The 23,320-nt window shown below is 38.3% G+C and overlaps 1 protein-coding gene across 1 annotated transcript in view; it reads left to right on the plus strand.

Annotated features, from left to right (window-relative positions):
- Positions 1-212: 212 nt before the first annotated feature.
- Positions 213-23,320, plus strand: part of LOC112523689 (CCR4-NOT transcription complex subunit 1-like) — a 37,673-nt gene continuing 14,565 nt past the window's right edge. Inside the window, exons 1-31 of the mRNA XM_025133374.1 lie at positions 213-531; positions 621-854; positions 1,019-1,170; positions 1,242-1,433; positions 1,518-1,712; positions 2,499-2,636; positions 2,798-2,902; positions 2,987-3,240; positions 5,097-5,200; positions 5,714-5,808; positions 5,885-6,118; positions 6,981-7,193; positions 7,318-7,399; positions 7,548-7,615; positions 7,820-7,965; positions 8,329-8,437; positions 8,524-8,670; positions 8,790-8,837; positions 8,913-9,041; positions 9,175-9,414; positions 9,504-9,635; positions 19,525-19,610; positions 19,700-19,805; positions 19,895-19,990; positions 20,118-20,270; positions 20,421-20,488; positions 21,274-21,409; positions 22,041-22,355; positions 22,450-22,676; positions 22,821-22,953; positions 23,040-23,165. Of these exons, the coding sequence (XP_024989142.1) occupies positions 213-531; positions 621-854; positions 1,019-1,170; positions 1,242-1,433; positions 1,518-1,712; positions 2,499-2,636; positions 2,798-2,902; positions 2,987-3,240; positions 5,097-5,200; positions 5,714-5,808; positions 5,885-6,118; positions 6,981-7,193; positions 7,318-7,399; positions 7,548-7,615; positions 7,820-7,965; positions 8,329-8,437; positions 8,524-8,670; positions 8,790-8,837; positions 8,913-9,041; positions 9,175-9,414; positions 9,504-9,635; positions 19,525-19,610; positions 19,700-19,805; positions 19,895-19,990; positions 20,118-20,270; positions 20,421-20,488; positions 21,274-21,409; positions 22,041-22,355; positions 22,450-22,676; positions 22,821-22,953; positions 23,040-23,165 (4,782 nt within the window). The remainder of the gene's footprint in view (positions 532-620; positions 855-1,018; positions 1,171-1,241; positions 1,434-1,517; positions 1,713-2,498; positions 2,637-2,797; positions 2,903-2,986; positions 3,241-5,096; positions 5,201-5,713; positions 5,809-5,884; positions 6,119-6,980; positions 7,194-7,317; positions 7,400-7,547; positions 7,616-7,819; positions 7,966-8,328; positions 8,438-8,523; positions 8,671-8,789; positions 8,838-8,912; positions 9,042-9,174; positions 9,415-9,503; positions 9,636-19,524; positions 19,611-19,699; positions 19,806-19,894; positions 19,991-20,117; positions 20,271-20,420; positions 20,489-21,273; positions 21,410-22,040; positions 22,356-22,449; positions 22,677-22,820; positions 22,954-23,039; positions 23,166-23,320) is intronic.

The raw sequence follows: 23,320 nt of genomic DNA on the forward strand, positions 1-23,320 counted from the left end.
TTGTGGGTATTGTAAATATTGCCAGCACTTCTTCTGGATAATACTTCAGGTCCTTCTTTGGACCTGAAAGTGGGAAAGCATATGTGGTAGGAAGAGCTTTACTTGGTACTGATTATGAAGGATTAACAAGAGAAGACAAATGTCTTGTTTTATTGATATTTGCCATAGTGCATCAAGTGGAGGCTGTTATCAGCTAGCAAGTTCTCAAGTTGATGTTCTGTTCCGTTTTGCAGTATATTGAACATGGAACAGAAGAAAGCATATTGCTAGTTGAGACCTGCTTGGACCACTTCAAGATTTATGAAGAAGACTTGAAGAGTACACATCTAGAACCAGTAGTTGCTTCACTCTTTAGAAAGTTGTTGGAAAAGCCACATTTCAGTATGGTATTCTCTGGTTTCGTGAGACGTACAGCAATCAGTGAAGAATTTCTGGACGTTCTATCCAACACACTGCAATTATCAGCATATGAGAAACTTGGTTTTGGTCTTGCTTTATCAGATTCAGAAAAAAATGATATCAGAATGGCTGGTGAGCTGTATTTTTTTGTCTATGTTTTTACTGCTGTTATTCATGGCCTGACTTGTACATGCATATGAGAATTATGTTGCTGCTTTCAGGAAGGAACTTCTGTATGACACAGTTTGAAGAGTTGCGTGCTACTCATGCCTCTTTGTATACTGCTGATTGGCTTCCTAAAGTGCTAAAGTTTCTTGAGCAATCAGAAGTCTTTTCCAAACATGTTGATTCATTTGTGCAAATGATACTGCAAGTTTGGTTAAATGAGAATTCAGGTTTTATCTTAGCTCCTCCGCATTCAGACCAACTGCATGATTCCAAGCTTAGGATGCTAGGTATGACTCTCATCTCTGATGCAGAACATGAAAATACTCTCTAACATTTTTCTGCTCTTTGTGACAGAAAACCATCTGATATGCTCTTACTGAACCCTTGGAACACTGATATCCTTGTAGGATCATATAAGAAGCTTGCTAATTTTTTATTGCATCTTTTTCAGACTTCCCCTCCTCTACGACAAAGCATTATTCATTTCCATTTGCTGCTGTTTATGGCAATGCATGGAAAAACACTGAAGGGGAGTTGCCATTTATTAATCATGCTTTCAAAGTGTCACCTGAATTATTGTTTGCACATTCTGGAAGACTACTGGTATGCTGAATAAGTTTTGCAGTTCTTGTTAATGATATGCATTGAATCTGCATCCAATACCTTTTTTGCAGGGATATGCAGATGCAGAGAATGATCATAAGTTTCATGCTGATCATGCAAGCCATCCATGGCTATGCATTGATCATTTAGAACATCTGTGTCTACTAGCTGAGGCAGGCCAAGCAACTTCGGTTCGGTCATTGCTTGAGTTCCCTTTGAAGCATTGCCCGGACGTGCTTCTACTTGGGATGGCCCATGTTATTGTAATGTTGCCTCACTGTTGTGTAACTTATGCTGTTTCTTTTATGTAGTCTTTTTGGTCAATGATATTGTATCAAAATATGCAGACTCCATATAATCTCCTCCAAGATGAAGTTTCTTCAGCTGTGCTACCTATGCTGCTGAAAGACGATTCAAAGAGAGAAATCGTTCTGAAACTGTGGCATGTCAACCCTGTGTTCTTTTCGAGAGCACTGAAGGATGCCCTCAACTTCGATCCAGAAAACATATATAGAGTCATCAACTTGTTAGAGGAGTTAGAGGTCAGATTTCTTTTCCATCAAGGCATTCAAGATTTTTGGTACTTTTGTGTATTTGTAGTATATCATATTATATGTAATTGCTTAATGTGGAATGCCCGTCTCTTTCTAGTTTCTAATAGTGATCCTGGCTGCTGAAGTGATCTTCAGGATTATTAGTTTTCTTATTATGAGAATGTAATGATAACATTACCTTACATGTATGTTGAAGAAAAGACGAAGAGTATGAGTAAATAATTTCTTTTGGAAGGTTTGTATACAACTTTGATAATTGTCAACATCATTGTAAAGCTGCGTACAAGGACTTCCCTCTTCAACCCTTGCAAAGCTGTGTAGCCTTAATACACTGTGGTTTCCCTTTAATAAAAATAACAATCAAAAATTAAATTGTGAAAGAGAATCAACCATTTTATCTTGACCTGTTAAAATATTGTGAATTGTTCTTATCTTAAAAGCTTTACTAAGCACGAGGGATTAAGAAAAGTTTGTCAGGGCAAGGGAGCTAGCTAAATATTTGTAGTAGATCATACATGTTCTCCATCTCATGGCATAAACTATACTTTGACTCTGTTTCCAACTTCTAAGTCTTGTTTTACCTTATTTTATGAAGTATCACTGTCGCATATGTGTGTAAAAGCTTTCTTTAGTTGCTGTTATTCTCTATTTCCATATTCTAGTAGTGTTTTCGTCTTATTCTGTTAAAAAACCGATTCTAGAGAGATGCACATTTTACGGGTTTCGCTTACTATGTGTTCCTCTATTGTATGTATTCTAATATTTCTGTCACAGATCCTATTATCTGTACTGGCTCTGGTACCCATGTTTCTGGGAATTAGACTGGCTGCTCTCGCTGCTCGAAAAGAATTCATAGATTTGGAGGAGTGGTTGAGCACTAATTTGAGTATATACGAAGACATTTTCTTTGAGGTAAATGAGAACTGTAGATCTCTTACTTCTTGTGACTGGAGATAATTATGGAGTTCACTTATGTTATAATTAGATATGTTGATATCCCCTGTTCTTGTTGCATTACTCTGGCAAGGTTAAAAAGATGATATATAGGCTGATAGGTACGTTTACCCTCTCAGGAGTGCCTTGAATTCCTGAAGGTGGTCGAAGTTGATGGTCAGGACTCTTCTGACCATGGTGAAATTTTGAGTGTCTATAAGGAGACAGCCCCTACAGTTTTAAAGGTTAACCCTATCAACATGGCTGTGTTACCATTTACCTTCAACTATCTCCGGTCCATGCAATTTGAAATCCATATTTTTTTCTAGGTCCTTCAATTGCACACTAGTTTGCTTTCCTCTAATCATCTTTTCGAGGAAATGGAAAGTTTGTATGTAACATCTATGCACAATAGTCAAATAATGAAGGACATTGATGGCCCTAGTTCTTCAACATCTGAAGTATATGCAGATGATGTAGAGACAGATGTCAATCTGTATTTCCAGCAGATGTTCTCTGGTCAGTTGACAGTTGATGCAATGGTTCAAATGCTTACGCAGTTCAAGGGATCTTCTGAAAAAAGGTTTGCTTTTTATTGTCCATTTGTCACCACTAAATATTTCTTCTCTCTTTATTCGTATGATAATATGTTATAATTTTGTGGTTTCTTCACTAATGTATTCTATTATGCACATTGGCTTTCTGATCGTATGTTGTGATGAAGTGGGAAGTAATGGTACTCAGAACCCAGTGGGTGCTATCTGCATGTTTGGTTTAGGTGAGGAGGAGACGTGTTTTGGCAGCTTTAGGTTTTTTGTGGGGAGCCAAAACTTAAAAAGTGTCAGACCCTGTTCCTGTATAGATTGGATATAGTTATATGATCCTGACATGCAGTTCTTCATTCCTCGATCATTGCACCTTGATTTCTTTGCTATCGTCGGTAAGCGTTAAGTCAAGATAGTAAAATGAACAAACTGCACGGTTTGTGGAAGGTGAATATTCCCTTGTATGATCACAAAGACGTGAATGGTGATGGCTTTCTATTGAGTTAATGATCTGGTGTCAATAACCATACGGCTGTATTTGTGGGCAATGTCATCGGATGCCCTTCCTGTTTAGTTCAGCTCCTGCCGGCCCTGATCACTTCCTGTTTAGTATAGTAAAGTCTCCAGGATGCCTTTCCTGGTAAGCTCACCAGGAGGCCAATTGATTTGTAAAGAATTTCTTTGTGGTTAAAAACATGAGAGAGTAAGTCTGGCTTTAGGTGAATGCTAATGATAGATTAGTTTTTTTCTTGTAGAGTTGAGATCAAGGTGATTCTACAGGCTAGTATGATGTCTATAGCAAGCAGCCATTAGCCAAGGAACTGGTCAAGGAAGAAGCATGCGACTTTGAGACTTTCTAGCAACCGTATTACAGCCGAGAGGGTTTTCTAGAAAGTAGCATCTTTCTAGCTCTACAAGGAGCCTTCCCATTTAGATGCTATTTTTTGCATTGATCAGAACTTAGCGGACTATGGGGTGTTGGTTGCTAGAGAAAATCAGAAAATGTTGAGAGCCCTCAGCATCATATTCCATCTTTAATTATCATACAGGTTAATAATATTTTGTGGCCATGGGGTGGTAGATGTTTAACTACATGCTGTTACCCTATTCTCAAGGAGAGTTGTATGAGGTGTTTTGATATTAACCTAGCAGTCTGGGAATAATGTTTTCATGAATACAATATCTCTGGGAATGAAAAACAGTATTTTCTTCCTAAGTTAAAGCCACCTTTAGGTGATTGGAGCTGTAGGGGATTTTGGTCTAGAGTTACATGATTGGATTTAGTGAGTAGCGTAAGAGATGCCTTTGTTTCTCTGGTTTGCTAATTTTGAAGGACCATGATTTCCGGGAGTGGAAGGTACTGGTTGCCAGGTTGTATGAGGTAATGAGGGTTTTGAAAAGCTTGAGGTGTTTGTTTGCATTGCGTGGTTGGCTTTCCTTCTAAATTAGTAGACCATGCTTCAAAAATTACTAGTTTTGGATTTTCAGTAAATAGTTTTGAAATGGACATGAAATATACCTGATTAGATTATAAGCTTCCTCACGTTCTAAAGTTTAAAGTTCTTACAAACTCTGAATAGCATGAAAAGTGAAGAAGTGTTTGGGTTCAAGGTGATTAGTAGTGCAATTAAGTTTGTACATGTTGGAGGGAACTATTGCTTGGAAGGCCACTGATGTATTTGCACTGTCACAAATAATATTTCTGATGATCTTCTGTTGCATAATTTGTTAGTAGTAATTTTTTCAACAAGTGGCATTAGTTATTATATATAGCTTATGCAAAGTAATTTCTGGAGCATTCTGTTAGTAGTAATCCGCAAAATGCCAGTCAGAAGCAATTTTTTAGTATTTGATTTATAACGAACTTATAATCCACCATTTCGTGATTTCACAGGGAGCAATCTGTATTTGAGTGCATGATCAACAACCTGTTTGAAGTGTACAAGTTTATCAACAGATACCCTGATGAACAACTAAAGATTGTTGCTGTCCTATTTGGTGAGGCCTCATAGGATTTACTTTCTAGAATGTCACGAGTAATTCCATTTATGAACAAAGTGTAAATATTATGGTTGCTCAAGCTGGGGGTCGTCACGGAAACAACCGCTCTACTCCTTTGGGTAAAGGTCAGGTCTGGGTACATCTCATCCTCCCCTGACCCTACACTCGAGTGGGATTTACTGGGTCGGTTTGATTTGGTTTGGCTTAGTAAATACTATGGTTGATTTTATTTTGTTTACTCTACACAATCTTGACATTCGGATGAGTACATATTTAGAGGTTACAATCGTAATTGTCTGTGGTCTTGCAATGTTATACTTTAAAGGTCTATTATCTGCTGTATCTTAGTTTTTCCGTTGACAGGTATCAGTAGTTCACTATAACAAAATCATGGTGACACTTTTGTTTATTCTGATATAACTCTACTTTCACTCGAAAGTGAAAAATTATGGTATTATTTTAATGTAACAGACAAGCTTACCATCATGGCATGAAAAATGTTGCTCGCAGGATTGCTTATTAGGCATCGTCTTGTGAGCCATTCCATACTTGGCATTTCCTTACAAGCTGTTTTGGATGCATTACATGAACCTACAGATTCCAAAGTTAGTATTAATTTTCTGGTAATGGTATTGCTATATCTGGAGGCTTTTTTTTAATCACCAAAATGTCTTTGCGCAGATGTTTGTTTTTGGGACGAAGGCCCTAGAAAGTTTTGTGGATTGTTTGATTGAGTGGCCAGAATACAGCCAGAAGATCTTACAGTTCTCAGATCTATGTCTTACTCATCCCAGACTTGTTTTGGTAATTGAACAGACGCTTCTCGGTCCTTCCTCAAGCCATCCAAAATCAGATGAAGGCCACAATCCTGGCACCAACCAACACCATAGTTCTATCCCACCAGCAAATGCTGAGGTAAATTTGTGTCCGAATGATCTTTTTTTGGTACATGCCATAACACTCTTGTAAATGTTATAGAAATTTTAAATGGTAAATATATAAATTCTTCTACTGTATTAGGTCATGTAGGAATGGTATGTTATTAGCTTGTACTGTAATATCTTATCTACGAAGCCAGCTACTTCCTTTGTTTTGGTTTTTTTCTTACTGAAATAACCTCATCATGGTCAAAGATAAATCAAACTTACTAGAATCACATACTGCTGCTCGTGTGCTTGAGTATTCATTTTGATTTGAATGTCAGTTTATTGGTAGTAGAGATGTATGACTGTACCTGTTTATAACCAGCCAGGGATGTGAAAATTTTGATAAAGGTTGCAAGGATTGTTCCAGTGATGTTTCAACGTGTTAAACTGTAGGTTTTCTAGAATGACATGGTGCTACAAGGTTATGTTTAATTTTGGAAATGTTGTAGCATGCAATAGAGATTATGCATGTGCAGTTAATAAGTTGGTTTCTTTAGAGATGTTCGTTTATAACACATTTTCTTTCTGGCAACCTGGTTCATACGTGTACTAATTTATTTTACATCTTGATGATGTAAAATAAGAAGGAAAGATATGATCAGTTAGTCATGTACATATACCATAAGAAATATGCAATAAACAACAGACACTGTAGTTAAAGAAATCTACCTTCTATCCTGGTTTTGGGCCAGCTTTCATTCTTTTAGATATCTAGTGGGGATTAATCTTGGTTAATGATGTGCTGTTACCACATCACAGAAATTTGACCCAAATATCCTCCATGATATGCTTGTTTATTTTAGGAATATGGTAGATTGATATTTGAATTGTACAAAATTGTTTTCGCATAGATATCGGCTTCATCCTTCCCTTTGACTGGAGCTGATGGTGCACAAATTGATTCTCAAGTATGTTCTCCAATCCAGCCACACCAGAGGAATGTCAGTCATTTGGATGAGAGACACAAAGCCTCTTTGACTTCGTCCAGTGATACGAATCTGAACTTATCTACTTCAGAACAAGTCTCAATTGCTACCTCAAGTGGCTCAGTTAGTATTCAGAAGGTAAGCATTGTGCTGTCAATTTAGTATGAGCTATGTTCTTTCTTTGCCTCAGTTTAGGTAGTTGATCCTCGATTTTCAGAATTTGTTGCCGATAACCTTTTTACACAAACCTGTTCCAATGCAGCCTCAGAGTGTAGTCAAGTCATCGGCAGAAACGTCTTCCTCTCCTGGTTTTAGTTCTCCATCTCCAGCAGTCCCCTCGGCTAGTAGGTTTCTTGTGATTGTGAAATTTTGTGGGTTCATTGCATGCACCCACTATTGCATCTGTTCTTCCCTGAGTCTGTAGTATATTGGCTTTTTTGTCAACCAGTTACCTTTTGCTTACAGTGCAAAAAAAATGTTTGTGCTTTGCAGGGTTTGGCTCTGCATCAAGCATTGGAACACTGCTTGCTGCTGCTGAAAGAAGGGAAACACCCATAGAGGTTTGCCATCTATCTCTGGCTTGGTATTAAGTTAAATTCCAATTATTTAACATTAGAATTTGAGGAACTAGACGGTGAGAGGCTTCCCTTTTACTTGTCTGATTGGTTTCATGAGTATCTGATACCTCAATGTTTGCTTAAGTATTAGTTCTGTTAGATTATAATTGGGGGCCTGCCCTTATTTTACCTGCTTCTCCATTATAGGCCCCACCATCAGAAACTCAGGATCGGATCTCTCTCATTATTAATAATTTATCTGCTGCCAATGTGGAAGCTAAAGCGAAAGAATTTACAGAGGTTCTTGAAGAACAGTACTATCCCTGGTTTGGACAGTATATAGTTATGAAAAGGTGAGAAAATTTATGACCTTTTTGGTTTAATGTGAACACATCTTGCAGCCTTTTGTCAACCTTAATACATCCCTTCTACCTTGATTTTTGTTCGCTTTATTGAAGCATGTGTACTGATGTCTTTTGCGACCCCTGGGAAATTGTAGTTCAACACGTCTAATTTACAGAGTACTAGAGATAACATTTTTTCTTTATCAAAAAATAATATAACATTTTTTAAGGATGAACACCATGACAACCAAAATACTCTGTCAGATGAATGATAATTAGTTTAGGAAGGAGGAGATTAAGAGAACTATGATTACTTTTTATGCAATGATATCGACATTTCTTTTCTAAATGGTTTACTGGTCATGTTGACAGAGCAAGCATCGAACCAAACTTTCATATGTTGTACTCGAATTTCCTACAAGGAGCTAATTCAACACACTTGAACGAAGAGGTAGTTCGAGCAACTTACGAGAATTGCAAGGTAGTCTTTTCTAGCCTATCTTTGGTGCATTCAGATCTGGTACTTTTGTAGAGTCTGGAGTACTAGATTATGTGGCAATGCAACAGGTTCTTTTAAGATCTGAGCTCATAAAGTCCAGTGCGGAAGAGCGTTCCTTGCTAAAGAATCTTGGAGGTTGGCTTGGGAAGATTACAATTGGTAGAAACCGAGTTCTAAGAGCCAGAGATATTGATCCAAAATCTTTACTTCTGGAGGTACATTTTCGTCCCTTTCCATCCTCACGAGTTTGTGTTCGCAATCAGCTTTATTGTTAGTATAGGATCTTCTTGACTTGGGTACGATATATAATAAGTTTACTTGTTAACTTCTATAGGCTTATGAAAAGGGTTTAATGATTGGAGTGATTCCATTTATCTCCAAGGTATGCAATTCCGCCGGTTTATGATTATTCTCTAAATCACCAGGGTTATTGGTACTAATATTTGTTTCACTGTAGATTTTGGAACCATGCCAAAGCAGTCTAGCATATCAACCACCAAATCCTTGGACTATGGGAATTCTTGGATTACTTGCAGAAATTCATGCAATGCCAAACCTCAAAGTGAATCTCAAGTTTGAAATTGAAGTACGTATGAATCTATGTGTACTGCAACTGGAGTTGGGGTGTTGTGATTGTGTATTCTCTCTCTTTCTCTCTCTCTCTCTCTCTCTCTCTCTCTCTCAGACACATGTTTTTTCATGTTGGTTTGCCCTTTCAGGTTTTTTTCAAAAATCTTGATATGGATTTGAAGGCAGTACCTCCATCATCTCTTCTTAAGGGCAGGGTGAGGAAATTTGAAGGAAACCCTGATTTTTCTAACAAAGATGTTGGGTCTTCTCAACAACATATTGTTGAAGAAGTTAATTCTACCATGAGATCTGATGTAAATCAAGTTGAATTGCCACCTGAAGCTGCTGTTCCGACTTATCAGGGTGGCCATTCACATATGTTATACCAGGTTTGTTATTTATAGATGTTTTTTACAATATCCAAGCTATTTCACTGACTGCCTATCTAATTTGCTGGTGTCTTTTATTTGGTGGATAGCATGCTGCTCCACTCCATCTTCCTGCTGTGATGTTGGGTGAGGATGAGAAGATGAGAACTTTAGGCTCATGCAGTCAGCTTTCACCTGCTCAAGGACATCAAGTAGCACAGTTGCCATTTCCAGTTACCCAGGTGTGGTTAGAATTCATTTTTGTATTATATGTGTAAATGTTTAGGTTTGTGGTAGGCCCCTAGGCAAGACCTGAATAAGATAAAACTATGGAAACCGTTATACATAACTGAAAGTCTAGCCGTGTTTAGGTTCGAACCCGCGCCGTTGCAGCCAATGTTTCCATCGCGTTTCCATGACTTCAAACCTTAGCTGCCCCATTTGGAAATACAGCCGCTGTGTTTTCGAACCTAGACACTGTTTTCGAACTTCAATGTCGTTTTGGACCTATTGCACTTTTTGGTCCGACCTGCCAGATATGAACCTCGAACCTGTTTGTCTGTCTCGTCTTTTCTGCCATCAAGTGTAAACCCAGAATCGTCTTATTAGAAGTTAGAGGTCCTTGAGGTTGTCACCATGTTCAAAAATTTCCATCTCCCTGCTATCACCATCCCCCTTGTGTGATTTATTACTTTTTGCTATTTGTTGCTAAATATCACCTGCGTATGCCTTGTTTAGTTCTTGTGCTTCTAACTTATACTTGCCATTTATTTAGTTCTTGTGCTTCTAACTTATACTTGCCGTTTATTTAGTTCTTGTGCTTCTAACTTATACTTGCCATTTTGTGCTTATGAGGAGGCTTGTACAAAAAATAATAATAATTACATCTTGTGTGAGTTTTGGGTTTCTTCAAGTCATCAAATTTATATCATTATCGAGACGTTATGAGCAAAAAAAAAGTCGGAGTGCGACAGATGTGGTGCCAATAATGTCTAAAATTACGAAGCATAAGCTAAATGGTTCGATCTATTTGGATTGGAGTAAGATTGTTCGTCTTTATCTATGGAGTATCAACAAAAATTTCCATTTGACTGATAATCCTCCTAAAATTGGTTCGTAACGAAAGGATGATCTAACATGGCTAAAAGATGATGCTTGTTTGTTCCTTCAAGTTTTGGAATTCTATTGATAGTGAGGTAATTGGGCTAATGGATCATTTGAAGTTTTTGTACCCCAACAAAGGGAATCTATCCCACATGTATGAGGTTTTCCAAGCTTTCTATCGTATGGAAAAGTAGGCCCCGTTTCTTATAAACTATTTTGTGGAGTTCAAGAAGACATACTTGGAGCCTAGTACATTGTTGCTCTAGAAACCAACAAAGTTGAGCCTAAAAGGCTTTTCATATATTTTCCTGTTTATTATAGAACACAAAGCAAGGCTATTTATACAAAAGAAGGATAATCCTGTCAACTAAAGAAAGGATAGAGAAAATCTCTAAAAACATAATGCTTTCAGGGATAACACCCTTAATTGACAGGATCCCCGAGATCTTTGATGCAATTATTGACAGCTCCAGAAATTCTTCACTCCCCCGCAAGTTGGGTATGGAGGTCGATCATATCCAACTTGTTTACCATTTTTTCGAACTTGCCCTTGGGTAAAGCTTTAGTAAGGACATCTGCTACTTGAAGTTCAGATGGCACGAAGGAGATCTCAAGGGCTCTTGTTTATATCTTCTCTGATAAAGTGTCATGCTATCTACACATGTTTCATTCTATCGTGATCACCGGGTTTTTTGCAATTTAAGAAAGCATTCTTGATGTCCAACCATTGTAGAGGCTAGTCCTGTTAGCGGCTATAGACACTATGGAGTTAAGTTTGGCGACCGGTGCAAAGGTGTCGGAGTAGTCAATTCCGTATGATTGAGTGAAACCCTTAACCACCAACCTGGCCTTATATCTGCTAATGCTTCCATCGGCATTGTATTTTACAGAGAAAACCCAATTACACCCAACTATCTTCTTTCCTTTTGGTAGTTCCGTATATTCCCATGTGCCATTGGTTTTCAGGGCTTTGACCTCCTCGTTTACTGCTTCATTCTATTCCTTCTGATAAACAACTTCTTGTATGTTCCTGAGAATTTTTATCTCATCCAAGTTGGTAGTGAAAGCTCTATACTTGGGTGATAATTTCTCATATGACACGATGTTGCCTATCGGGTGCATCGTACAACTCCGTTTCCCATTCTTGAGAGCTATTGGAATTTCCAGGTCATCAAAATTTTCAGTATTATATGAGAAGGAAGGATTACTACCTGTATGATCATTTGCCGGTTGTGACCGTGGAGAAGTAATTTGATATTGCATCGGCTCAACAATAGGTTTATGTGACCTTGTATACACAATGTAATCTTTTGGAATTGTGTTTTTAGTATCAATAGGCTGACTTTTTTCTGCCACGGGCAAGTTTGAGACCGGTGAATTTGAGACTGGTGAAAGGACAGGTGAGGGCTGATTTGCAGTAGGTTTCTGTAACCTTGTATACACAATGTAATCTTTTGGAATTGTGTTTTCAGTATCAATAGGCTGATTTTTTTTCTGCCACGGGCAAGTTTGAGACCGGTGAATTTGAGACCGGTGAGAGGACAGGTGAGGGCTGATTTGTAGTGTCTGAGTATGCCAGGAACCGGTATTCTTCCACATTCTCCCCCGGAATATCGGTTTTGGCATAGGATGGTTGTTCTTTGAAGAAGGTAACATCCATGGTGTTGTATACTTTGTTTGTGGATGGAGAGTAGTAGTTGTACCCTTTTTGGTTAGGGGAATACCCCATAAATATACATTTAAACGTTCGTGGATCAAGTTTGCTTCGGTTTGGCTGCGTATTGTGGACAATGGCTATACACCCTAACACTTTTAGAGGAATATGGGACATGATTATGAGATGAGGATAGGTGGATAAGAGTGTTTGGTGTGGTGTTTGGAAAGTGAGCATTCGAGAGGGCATGTGATTGATCAAATATGCGGATGTCATAATGGCCTCTCCCCAATAGTGCTTAGGAACATGGTTGGCTAATAGGAGAGAGCGGGTAACCTCTAAGAGGTGCCGATTTTTTCTTTCAGCCACGCCATTTTGTTGGGGTGGGTTCACGTAGAAACTGATATGGACAATCCCTTCTTGGGAAAGGTATGTTCCAAGTTCGGACTGGAAATATTCTTTACCATTATCGGTTTTTAGAATTTGGATTTTTGAGGAAAATTGGGTTTAAATCATTTTGTGGAACTTTTGGAAGATAGTCCCAACTTTAGATTTTTCCTTCATTAAAAATAACCAAGTTATGCGGGGTGTGGTCATCGATAAATGTGACGAACCACCATGACCCAATTATATTTTTTATTTGAGAAGGTCCCCAAACATCACTTTGAATAAGGTGAAATGGATGAGAGGCTTTATAAAGAACTGGCGGGTAGAAATGTCGAACATGTTTCGAGATTTGACATGTTTTGCATTTAAGAGAACTAGAATTCTTTATTAATTCAGGGAATAATTTCTTTTAAGTACAAAAAATTGGGATGACCCAGTCTACGGTGCCATAACATAACATCACTTTTTACGCTAGAAACCGTAAACAAGGGTGGCTTGAGTTTGGAGGGGTTGGCGAACACATTGGTAAGGAGATACAAACCTGCCTAAATTTTAGCACTGCCAATCTTCTTCTTCGAGTTCAAAACCTGAAATTCACATATATTAGGGAGAAAATTAGCACAACAATTCAAGTCTTGGGTGAGTTTTCTAATAGATAAAAGGTTGTACTCCAGATTTGGAAAATAAGGCACAGACTTTAACATGATTTCCTTTGATATAACAACTGTACCAATACCCGTGACTTGTGAATTAGACCTATCTGCTACTCGTATGGTGGACCACTTGATTCTGGCTGAAAAGTGGAGAGATGTTTCGGTTGCCAGTCATATTATCTGATGCTCCAGAATCCACAATCCATGGTTTTTTTGCTCCATATGAGTGGTCAACGCATTCCTTAGTGCCATGATTGCATTTTTGTCTGATCAAAGGATTGAGTTCCCCGTAGCGTGTCTTGGAGAATTTTCTGGACGGTTGCTACTGTTCGTTGCTGAAACGTTCATGACTTTGAGAATTTTCAATATTTTCACGGCCATTGTTTTCTGAAAGGTTTGATTTCCGATCCATTGGTTTCCCATGAACTTTCCAACATACTTCTTTTGTATGACTTGTCCGTTTGCAGTGGTCGCACCATGGTCGTCCTGACCTTTTCTGGAATTACCTTATTGAAATTTCCCACTAGGTGATGGGTATCGAGCAACTAGGGCAGCCCCTTCTCCAACCAGGTAGGTAGTAGTGCTTCCAAATATTACCTTTCTTCTGCTTTCCTCACGTCGAACCTAAGAGAACACTTCACGAATGTTGGCAGTGGCTTAGTGCGGAGCATTCTTTCTCGAACCTCATCTAGTTCTCGATTTAGACCGAGAAGGAACATGTAGATCCTGTCAGTTTCGAGGATCTGCCTATATCGCTTTGCATCAGTGGGACAGCTCCACATATTTTCATCGAGAGTATTAGGTTGTTGCCAGAAACGAGTTAGGGCCGTGTAATAACTCGTAACTATGGAGTCTCCTTGCCGGAGATCATGGAGTAACCCCTTGATTTCAAAGATAACAAAGGTATTATCTTTATTAGAAAAGATGTCCCTTGCTGCTTCCCAGATTTCAGTGGCGGTTTTGTAGTAGATGAATTGCTCTCTGAATTCAACCGCCATGGAGCTGAGAAGCCACGACATTACCATGTTGTTCTCGGTTTTCCATTGTTTGTAAGTGGGGTCTCCTTCTTCAGGGGACACGCTTTTCCCTGAGAGAGGGTCTTCTCTTCCCTTGCCGCCAATGAAGATCTAGATGGAATGTGACCACAAGCTAAAATTTTGGCCGTTTAGCTTGTGACCAATGATGGGAAAGATATTTGGAGCAACCATTTGTTGAACCTGTGCGAAGGAGGGTTGTTGGATTTGTTTTTGTCGGTGGTGGAGCTGGTGCACTCGCTAACCAGAGCCGTTTGGTCCGGTTGTTATCTACCTAAGTTAAAGGTTTTCTATGAAAGATGATGATCAGAAACCACACTCTGATACCATCTAGAAACCAAACAGAGTTGAGCCTAAAAGGCTTTTCATATATTTTTCTGTATATTATAAAACACAAAGCAAGACTATTTATACAAAAGGTAGAATCCTTTCAACTAAAGAAAGGATAGAGAAAATCTCTAAAAACAGAATGCTGGAAATCATGGATAACACCCTTAATTGACAGGATCCCCAAGATCTTTGATGCAATTATTGACAGCTCCAGATTCTTTAGTTGCCTTTTAGTTCAGATGTAAAAGCTCAACAAAAAGCCAATGAGAGAAGATGCTATCATGAGTTTCCTTGTCAGCCTCTTCTGATTTTGAGTCTCCTGTGTCACAAAATCTCTCCGACTCTAAGGTCTCTTCTTTACAAGACATCTTCAGTCACGTTCTCTGCATAGAGAGTCCTCCCTCATCCATTCCATGCAGTAGTGCTTTGGTTGGTGAGAATAATAATGATGCCCTTGAGAGGTCATCTAACCATACCAGAAACAAAGGTGGTAGCTCACAAAGATTTGAACCTCAAATATCGGCTTTCAGAAGCATTATATGAATTGTTGTCATAAACCATGTCATAGGAAGTTTGGGTGCAGAAAGCTTCAATCCGAGAATTAGCAAAAACATGGTGAATCCCTCAAGTCTTCATCTTCTTATGCTATTATTGTTGCTGACTCAAGTAAATGCAATGCATATCTTCTTTCCTCGTCCTCCAAATGAATGATTGATTCCGGTGCGAGAGAACATATGACATGTAATCCTTGCCTCTTTTATACTTTTCAGTCACGTGCTTCTATTCCTATGATTGTGTTCATGGGTCAGGCACTATCAATCCTACCCTTTGCCCAATTTGTCATATGTCTTACCTTTACCTAATCTATCCTTTAATTTGCTCTTTGTCAGTCAACCAACTTGTAATCCTAAATGTTGTGTCTCACTTTTTTCTGATCATTTGTTTATTTCAAGATCTTATGACTAAGCACACTATTAGTAAAGGACACAAGTCTTGAGTCCTATACGTTCTGGACACGCTACCATAATCAATCGCTTGTTCAAATGCACATCTCGATTTAAGGCTCATTATCAATTGGGTCATCCATCTTTCTTGTTATTCAATAAGCTTTGTCCACTATGTAGCAAGGTGTCCTTGTTAAATTGTGCATCATGTTAGTTTGCAAACATCATCTTTTCAACTCAAGCGAATGAGTGAAAGGCGTGGCAAGAGAGTGAGTTCGACTCACGAACGATCACCAAGTGAAGGATCGATCCTGTGTCCTAGAATTCATAAATATGCAAGTGTCTTCCCTTTGCGTTAACTCACTCTGATGTTTGGGGGGCTTGTCCGATTTTGTCTAGGACCACATTTCTGTATTTTGTTACCTTTGCAGATGATTATTCTTGTTTAACTTGGTTATATTTAATAAACAACGTTTTGAGTTGTTGTCTTTGTTTTGTGTCTTTTATGCTTAAATTAAAACTCAATTCTATGTTTCCATTTGGGAAGTGATGCCAAAGAATATAGTTTACTTTACTTCAATCTTATATGGTTCAAAATGGCATACTTCAAGAAACATCTTGTGTTGGAACTTCATCCCAAAATGGTGTAGCAGAACATATAAACATACAAGAGCTTTTGAGTCGAATGGATGGAATCTCTGACAAGGATCTAGAGGAACTCTTGAAAGGATTGAGGCCGAACATCTAGGCTGAGTTGTTACAATTTGACTGTTAAAGGTTACAGAATGTAATGAAACGTGGCTAGAAGATAGAGAAACAAAGTGGAGCAAGTATGTTAGGGTGCCTTAGGGGGTCACTGCATTTAGGGGTAAACAAGCCAATGGAGCCACTAAGCATCACAACGATAGCCAAGCCAATCCATTTGAAGATAATGGATGCACGATGTGGTTGGAAACACGGGATCCCAACCGGGTTCTAAATGGAGGACCAAGGCAATACAAGAAAAACAGGATAATGGGTATGCTTCAGATGTGATTCAAAGTATTCACCTTCTCTAGAGTGGATGCATAGATCAAGGAAGTTGACATAGATGAGAATCGTCAGGAAGTGAACATATTAGGATCCCTTCCACGTGGATATAGCCTGGGGTTGTACAAGGGATAAAATGCTTCATAACTATTACCAATCCCATATGCTTGTATATGGCCTTCTGCTACTAGACTTGCTTTTTGGCAATAAAGATAATACAAATGAAATTTCATATGGAATGACCATCTCTAACCTACAAGAAGATGGCTATAGGGAAGTAGCTAAGTTTGATTCTTTTTTAGGTTTATCCATCTTCTACAAGAGTTCGTATCAAGATGATATCGAAGTGCGATCGACACATTTTCTGAAATGCAATAACTGTTTACAAATCATACTAAAAGCAAAATATTTAAGAGAGATAGAGAGATCATTATAAGCCACATTATCTTAGGTTATGATTTGGTAAAACTATGGGTGCCATTGCACATGACATTAGGGGTAAAGAAGTAAGGCAGGTTAGGCCGACGACTATCAGGTTGAGTAAAAAGTTGAGATTTGTATCGTCATTTAGCTAGTTGTGTATGAGAGCTTGGAAATGAGGAGCAACCCTTAGTTATGACAAGAGTATAGTCTCGTGGATGGTAGTTTTAGGGTGCTAAGTTGCCTAGTCTAGAGATCTGTGACGAGCACAAATGTGATTGGAGGGGAATCCTGAAACTTATATGACAAACTTAGATGGGAACTTCAAGCAATTATAAGACATATATAATGGATACATGATTGGAGAGACAAGGATGCTACAAACCTAGGAGATAAATTAATATTAGACTCATGAAAACATGCATTAACTAAATACCGGTCGAACTAATTAAATTACGCATTAGCCGAATACCTCTTGAGAACAAGATTGTAGCATTTTTTTTTTTTCATTTAATAAGAGAGTAACTTACAGAGGCACACTTACAGGACATGGGTTCAAGCTTAGTACCTCATAGATGGTGGTCATGGACATGAAATATACCCAAAATATTTAGTGGAGAAGAAGTAATATGTCTTTCTGGTTAAACCAAATGTAAACTGGAGGTCAATCTATCATCTAGGATGTTGGAGTCCCACATTGGCTAGATTTGGACCATTTCTCCTGTATATATGTTGGAATCTCCCCCTTTCTCCTTAAGGGCTCTTTTGGAGAGTGATTTGGGGATTCCACATATTTTCACATGGTATTAGAGCCAAGGTTTGCCACTCTAGGGATTCGACACTCTGTCTAGCCCCCTCTCGACACCTTGGGACAATCTGTGTCCAACTAGCCACCGCGCGAGGGGGTGTGTTGGAGTCCCACATCGGCTAGACTTGGACCATTTCTCCTGTATATATGTTGGAACTTACCCTTTCTCCTCGAGGGCTCTTTTGGAGAATGATTTGGGGTTTCTACATATGGTATCAGAGCCAAGGCCTGCCACTTTAGGGACTCGACATTCTGGTTAACCCCCTCTCAACACCCTGGGACAATTTGTGTCCATCTAATTTCAGTTGGAGAGGGTGTGTTGGAGTCCCACATCGGCTAGATTTGGACCATTTCTCCTGTATATATGTAGGAATCTCCCCTTTCTTCTTAAGGGCTTTTTTTTTGGAGAGTGATTTGGGGCTTCCACATATTCTCACAGAGGACAACAGTTACAGTGTTTGTTCTGGAACATAGAAATAACAAAGAAGTTCATAGAATGAAGTAATCATGGCATCAGGCAAGCTAAGGGAGGCTCTTGTAAGATGAGGTACAATTGGGAAGCAAGGGCACTTCTGCCATACATTGATGTATGTTTCAGGTGCTTTTAGGGTGTGGTGGATATGGTCGTGGGGTGCAACTTTGACTGTATCTTAAATTGTTAATTATGAATAGGAGGAGGGGAGGGATTAGATCTATTTTAAAAAAAATTGGAGAGATGCAAATTATAAAATTTAGGATTTCTGGCTAAAATATCTTATTAGAGCTTCCTATGTCTCTGGAAGAGATAAAGAAGGCAAAACGAGGCAACTTAAACTCTGTACGTGTGCTTTTTTTTTTTACATATTCGGTATATGAATTATGAATATAAGTTTTTATTTTATTAGCTTGATTTTAGACCTGTATTGCACATACACATGAAAAAGAAACACCATGTCGTTAATTTCTGTCATAGTCAATCCAAAACCTGCATATCACGGAATCATATCCCTGCACTTGTATTGTTGCAACTTATGATCAGAGCCGCAAGAAGGCTGTTGACGATAGCTAAGCCATGTTGGACAACGGAAACCTACTATGAACCATGATGATCAGTCTAGGACAACATGGTGGCATAACCTAGAACAATGGTGATGGTGTTTGACGTTAGTGAGGGTGTGATGGTTGCTGATGATAGCAAAGAATGAGTTTTCCTAGGTTACATCATTTTATGTTTGTAAGGAAGCCATTTTTTAGTTTGACTGGGGTTTTTTGGTATCTGAGTCTATGCACATATACCATATATGGGTTCTTGGTCTGCAATGATGTCTATTATTGAAGGGAAAATCCTTGATAAATACAGTGTGACTATGGGTCTTAATATAAAAATGTTAATACACTGATCCAAGTCTAGTCCCATCAGTACATTATGGATTTTAGAAGAGGTTAGAAGGGGTATTTCAGTTATTTTGGGGACTTATTCTGTTAGAAGAAGGGGCATTTGGGTCATACCTATTATGCTAGGCATATAAATTAGTGGGTCCGGTTGTAGGAGAGATGTGCAGAAAATTAGTGGGTCTTATATGGGAGAGTTCTAGCTTCCTGAATGCTAGTTTGTTCCTCGTTTTCCTTGTTAATTGAAGCATTTGACATCTGTTCCTACTATTTGGATTTTATTTCGATTATTCCATCTACCCGGTTCATAACAAAGAACAAAATGGAACTCCTAATACAACTAACATCTGGTCTAAAATTGTTGAGTTTTTAATTGAGATGGTCATTGCATTTGCAGCTACCTGCACCAGCATTAAACTTACTGCAGCCGGTTAATGTTAACCCTGAGCTCCAACCTTCTCATCTCGATATGCATTTCCAGAGGTTCTACTCTCCTCCTCTCCTTGCATCTAGAAAACTGAAAGTGGGTTGCTGCACTACTTGTTAAGCGTTGTTATTATTTTATTTTGCAGTGTGCTCCCACTGGCAATGGATAATGCCATTAAAGAAATAATTTCTAGTATTGTCCAGAGAAGTGCTTCTATAGCATCTCATACAACAGTGGAACTTATCTTAAAGGTGTCATGCATGTTCAGTTAGTTCTTTGAATGGTGATACTTTTCAATTCTCCATATACTTGCTGAAGGTTTTTGTATATAAAATGACAGGAGTATAGTACTGAGTTGGATGAGAACTGCATACTTGAAGCATCATGCATGATGGTTGTGCATCTGGCTGGAAATCTAGCTTATGTGACCTGCAAGGTTCCTTGTTAATTTTGTAATTGTAATCAAATTGTTCGGTTCTTGTATATATTATTTTTTTGACAAAAACTTATGTGATCTTCTCGATACCTTGTTACTGTTATTGACGGTGGTCACCTTGCTGTAGGAACCGCTCCGTAGATCGATATCAACTCAGCTAAGAAACTTGTTACATGGTTTTAATATTGCAAGTGAATTACCTGAACAAGCCATTCAACGTGTTATTCATGATAACCTTGATTTGGGCTGTGCATCAATTGAAAAGGCTGCAATGGATAAGGTTTGATCTGCTGAATCCTGTCACTGGTCTTACATGCATTTAAGCTTTAAAGTTTCCTCAAGTGGTTTGGGTAGTTAAAATTCTAACCCCACATTAGGAGAGACCAATTGGCATTTATATTTGAGCATTATTGTTTAAAGTTAATTCCAGGTCCTTGGAAATGGTTTTCATAAAGTTGCATCTGCCATATTACTGAATGTAGTTGCTATGGCTCCATGGTGAGACATGATGTTAGCCAACCTCAAGGTCGCTTCGGTGATACACCTTTGCCATGTCATCACAACATCAAGTTGTACACTACGTAGTACCATCAAATTTAAAATGTTTGATATTGAGAACACTAAAGATAAGTTGACATTCAAAATATTAATACTACACTACTGACCACCTATACTTTGAGAATTAAAAACACATACACCAAACATAAATACCATAATGTTCACTGTCTAGAATTTAGGATTTACTGTCAGCTGAAATTTAGAGCTAAAATTTTCAAATACTATGTTGCTTTAATGACTTGAACATCCTGAAAAACGACTGAGCATCGCTCTCCATTAGGTAATTTCATCTTCGGAAAAGGAAAATAAATAAATAATAATAATGCATACTTATTATTCCACCAAAGGGAAGGAGAAAGGAAGAAGGAAAAAAGATGAAATGAAATAAGAACCACATAGAGAAGAAAAGACATGAAAGAAAAATAATGAAATAAATAAACAAAAAATGTAAAGTTGGTCTTTTTATTTTTATAATTATGAAGAAGAGAGTGGAGACTCTGTTTGGCTGATTATAGGAGACTAAACGGTTGGCTATTGGTGATGCAGCTTTTGTGCTTTCTATTTCTTCTGCTTTATGTATTCATCTTCTAATTCGTATCGGCTGATTCACTCTACAGCGTATGATTTATTAGGGTTTTAGTTTTGATTTTAAAATTGATTTTGGTAAGTGTTTTTTTTCTTTATTTACTTTTTTTCATTGTGCTAAATTTGTGCCTATGGATAAGTTGCAAGACGGCTGCCATTGCCACCTGCATTAAAGGTGAGGGAATGCTGTGCCAATTGGTCACTGCAGGATGCCCAGGTGAAGCGATAGTGATGACGATGCATAACAACCATGCTACTCATTTCCTTATATTACACGTGAGAATGTATTACTCTAGGATTGATGAAAATATGCAACCTGCAATGTATTCTTGATGTTGGTACGTTCTTCATCTATTTTTTGAAGACATCATCACAAGTGCCAAACGACTGTCAAAAGTTATGCATGAAGGGATTTAGAGAGGGGAGGGGGAGGGAGATCAGAGAAGAATGTACAATGTGAGAGATAAACATGCCTGTCTTCTTAAGGGATCTTCCATGGATCAAAATCTCGCCACATAAATAAATAGTTATCAGCTTCAGATTTTAATAGATTGAGGATCATATGGCGATCCAATATAGTAAACCTATCCTTGGATATCTAATTGGAGCAAGAAACTTATAGGATGGTAGGATATCGTAAGGTGATAATTTAAGAGCCATTCTTAATCAAATACCGGTAGTGCGAATCAAGTCCTGTCTTAAAACAATCAAAATTCCTAAAGATCTGCTTTCTTTACAACTAGGTTCCTATCCCCTGGCATCGCCTACTAAATGACCACATGCCTTCTTTTGCAAAAAAAAAAAGAAGCTAATACTAATTTCTTAGAATTTCTTTTAGTGATTTTGCTGTCAGTATCAGTTGTTGGCGATAATGTATAAATAAGACAACTCCATGGAAATAAGATAGCACATGTTGCTGTTCAATGATTCTTGGAGTTATAAAATGATAGTTACGTCTTTGAGTTGTGCTCTATCTAACCATGACAGGATGGTTATACTTCTTTGCATCTTGTGTTTATGTTGGTGCCTGTTCCTGCAGGGGATAACAATAGTACAAAGGGTACTATCTCAGAAAGTTCCACTTAGAGGGAAGCACAGAGAAGGTGATAGACCTGCAACTTTTGATCCAAATCTACTTACACAAGGTAATGTAGGTGCTCTTCCAGAAGCCTTCTATCCTCAATCTTGCCGTCTATACCATCCTCAAGAGCAAATTTATGAGGTAGAAGTTGATTCTCAATAAATTGTGGGTTGAAATTTGAATTCATTAGTACTTATCAAAATATTTAAGTAATTATTCTTATAATTATTTGCAGGATTTTGTTCCGTTACCTGGCCAAAATTCCAGTCAACACTCAAATATTTTGCTTGATGTTCCTTTAGTTCCATCATTTGGTGGTTCTCTACCCCAGGGATATGCCTTGGGAGAAGGGCAACTGATCCCTGGCATTTTCCCATCTCACCTTGGAAACTCTGGGATTAATGCTACTGCAGTCTCATTGGATCCTGTAGATCCAGAGTGTAGTTCACTGAGATTTTCGAGGTTTGTGTGGGCACTTGATTTTTCTTTTTTGCTTCCCTTTTGCAATATTGGCAAAAAGGGGCCATCTTCTATTCATACTTCTGACCGACTTCTGACCCTTATTCTTCTCTATCTTTTTTGCTGTTCTTATTTCCTATTCTTCAGTACTTCCTCAGTTCATACCATGATGGGTAATAATAATAATAGTCCACGCAATAATGAGAATGAGGGTGTTCTTCCTTCATTTCCTTCTGCCCCAGCTCCTCAATCGCATGCATTAGAGCCTAATGTTGCAAAAGTAAGTATCATTTTCTATGCAAGGGTTCAAGTTGATGAGTTTCAATTCCTCGATGTTGGTTAAACGTGCCTTATGTGAACTTCTAGGAATTGGGAATCCGCGAACAGCCTTTGCTTCCACCTTCAGATTCTGAGCGCTTTACAAGAAACACTGTAGAACCTTCATTAACTACTGGTGCTGCATTGAATGTATTCCAGTTTCTTTCAAAGAAGGTCTGAGATTGTTTCTTGTGCTTCTGTTGCTTGTTTACATTACAGAATTACTTACATATTTTGAGGAACTAGGTCAGAAATAGAGTAATTTGGGGTAGGGGAGAGGGGGTATTCACTATTTTTCATGGTTCTAAATAACTCGTTATGGCCTCGTT

Source organism: Cynara cardunculus (genome assembly GCF_001531365.2).
Source record: "Cynara cardunculus var. scolymus isolate 2C chromosome LG 12, CcrdV1, whole genome shotgun sequence".
NCBI classification, from domain to species: Eukaryota; Viridiplantae; Streptophyta; class Magnoliopsida; order Asterales; family Asteraceae; genus Cynara; species Cynara cardunculus.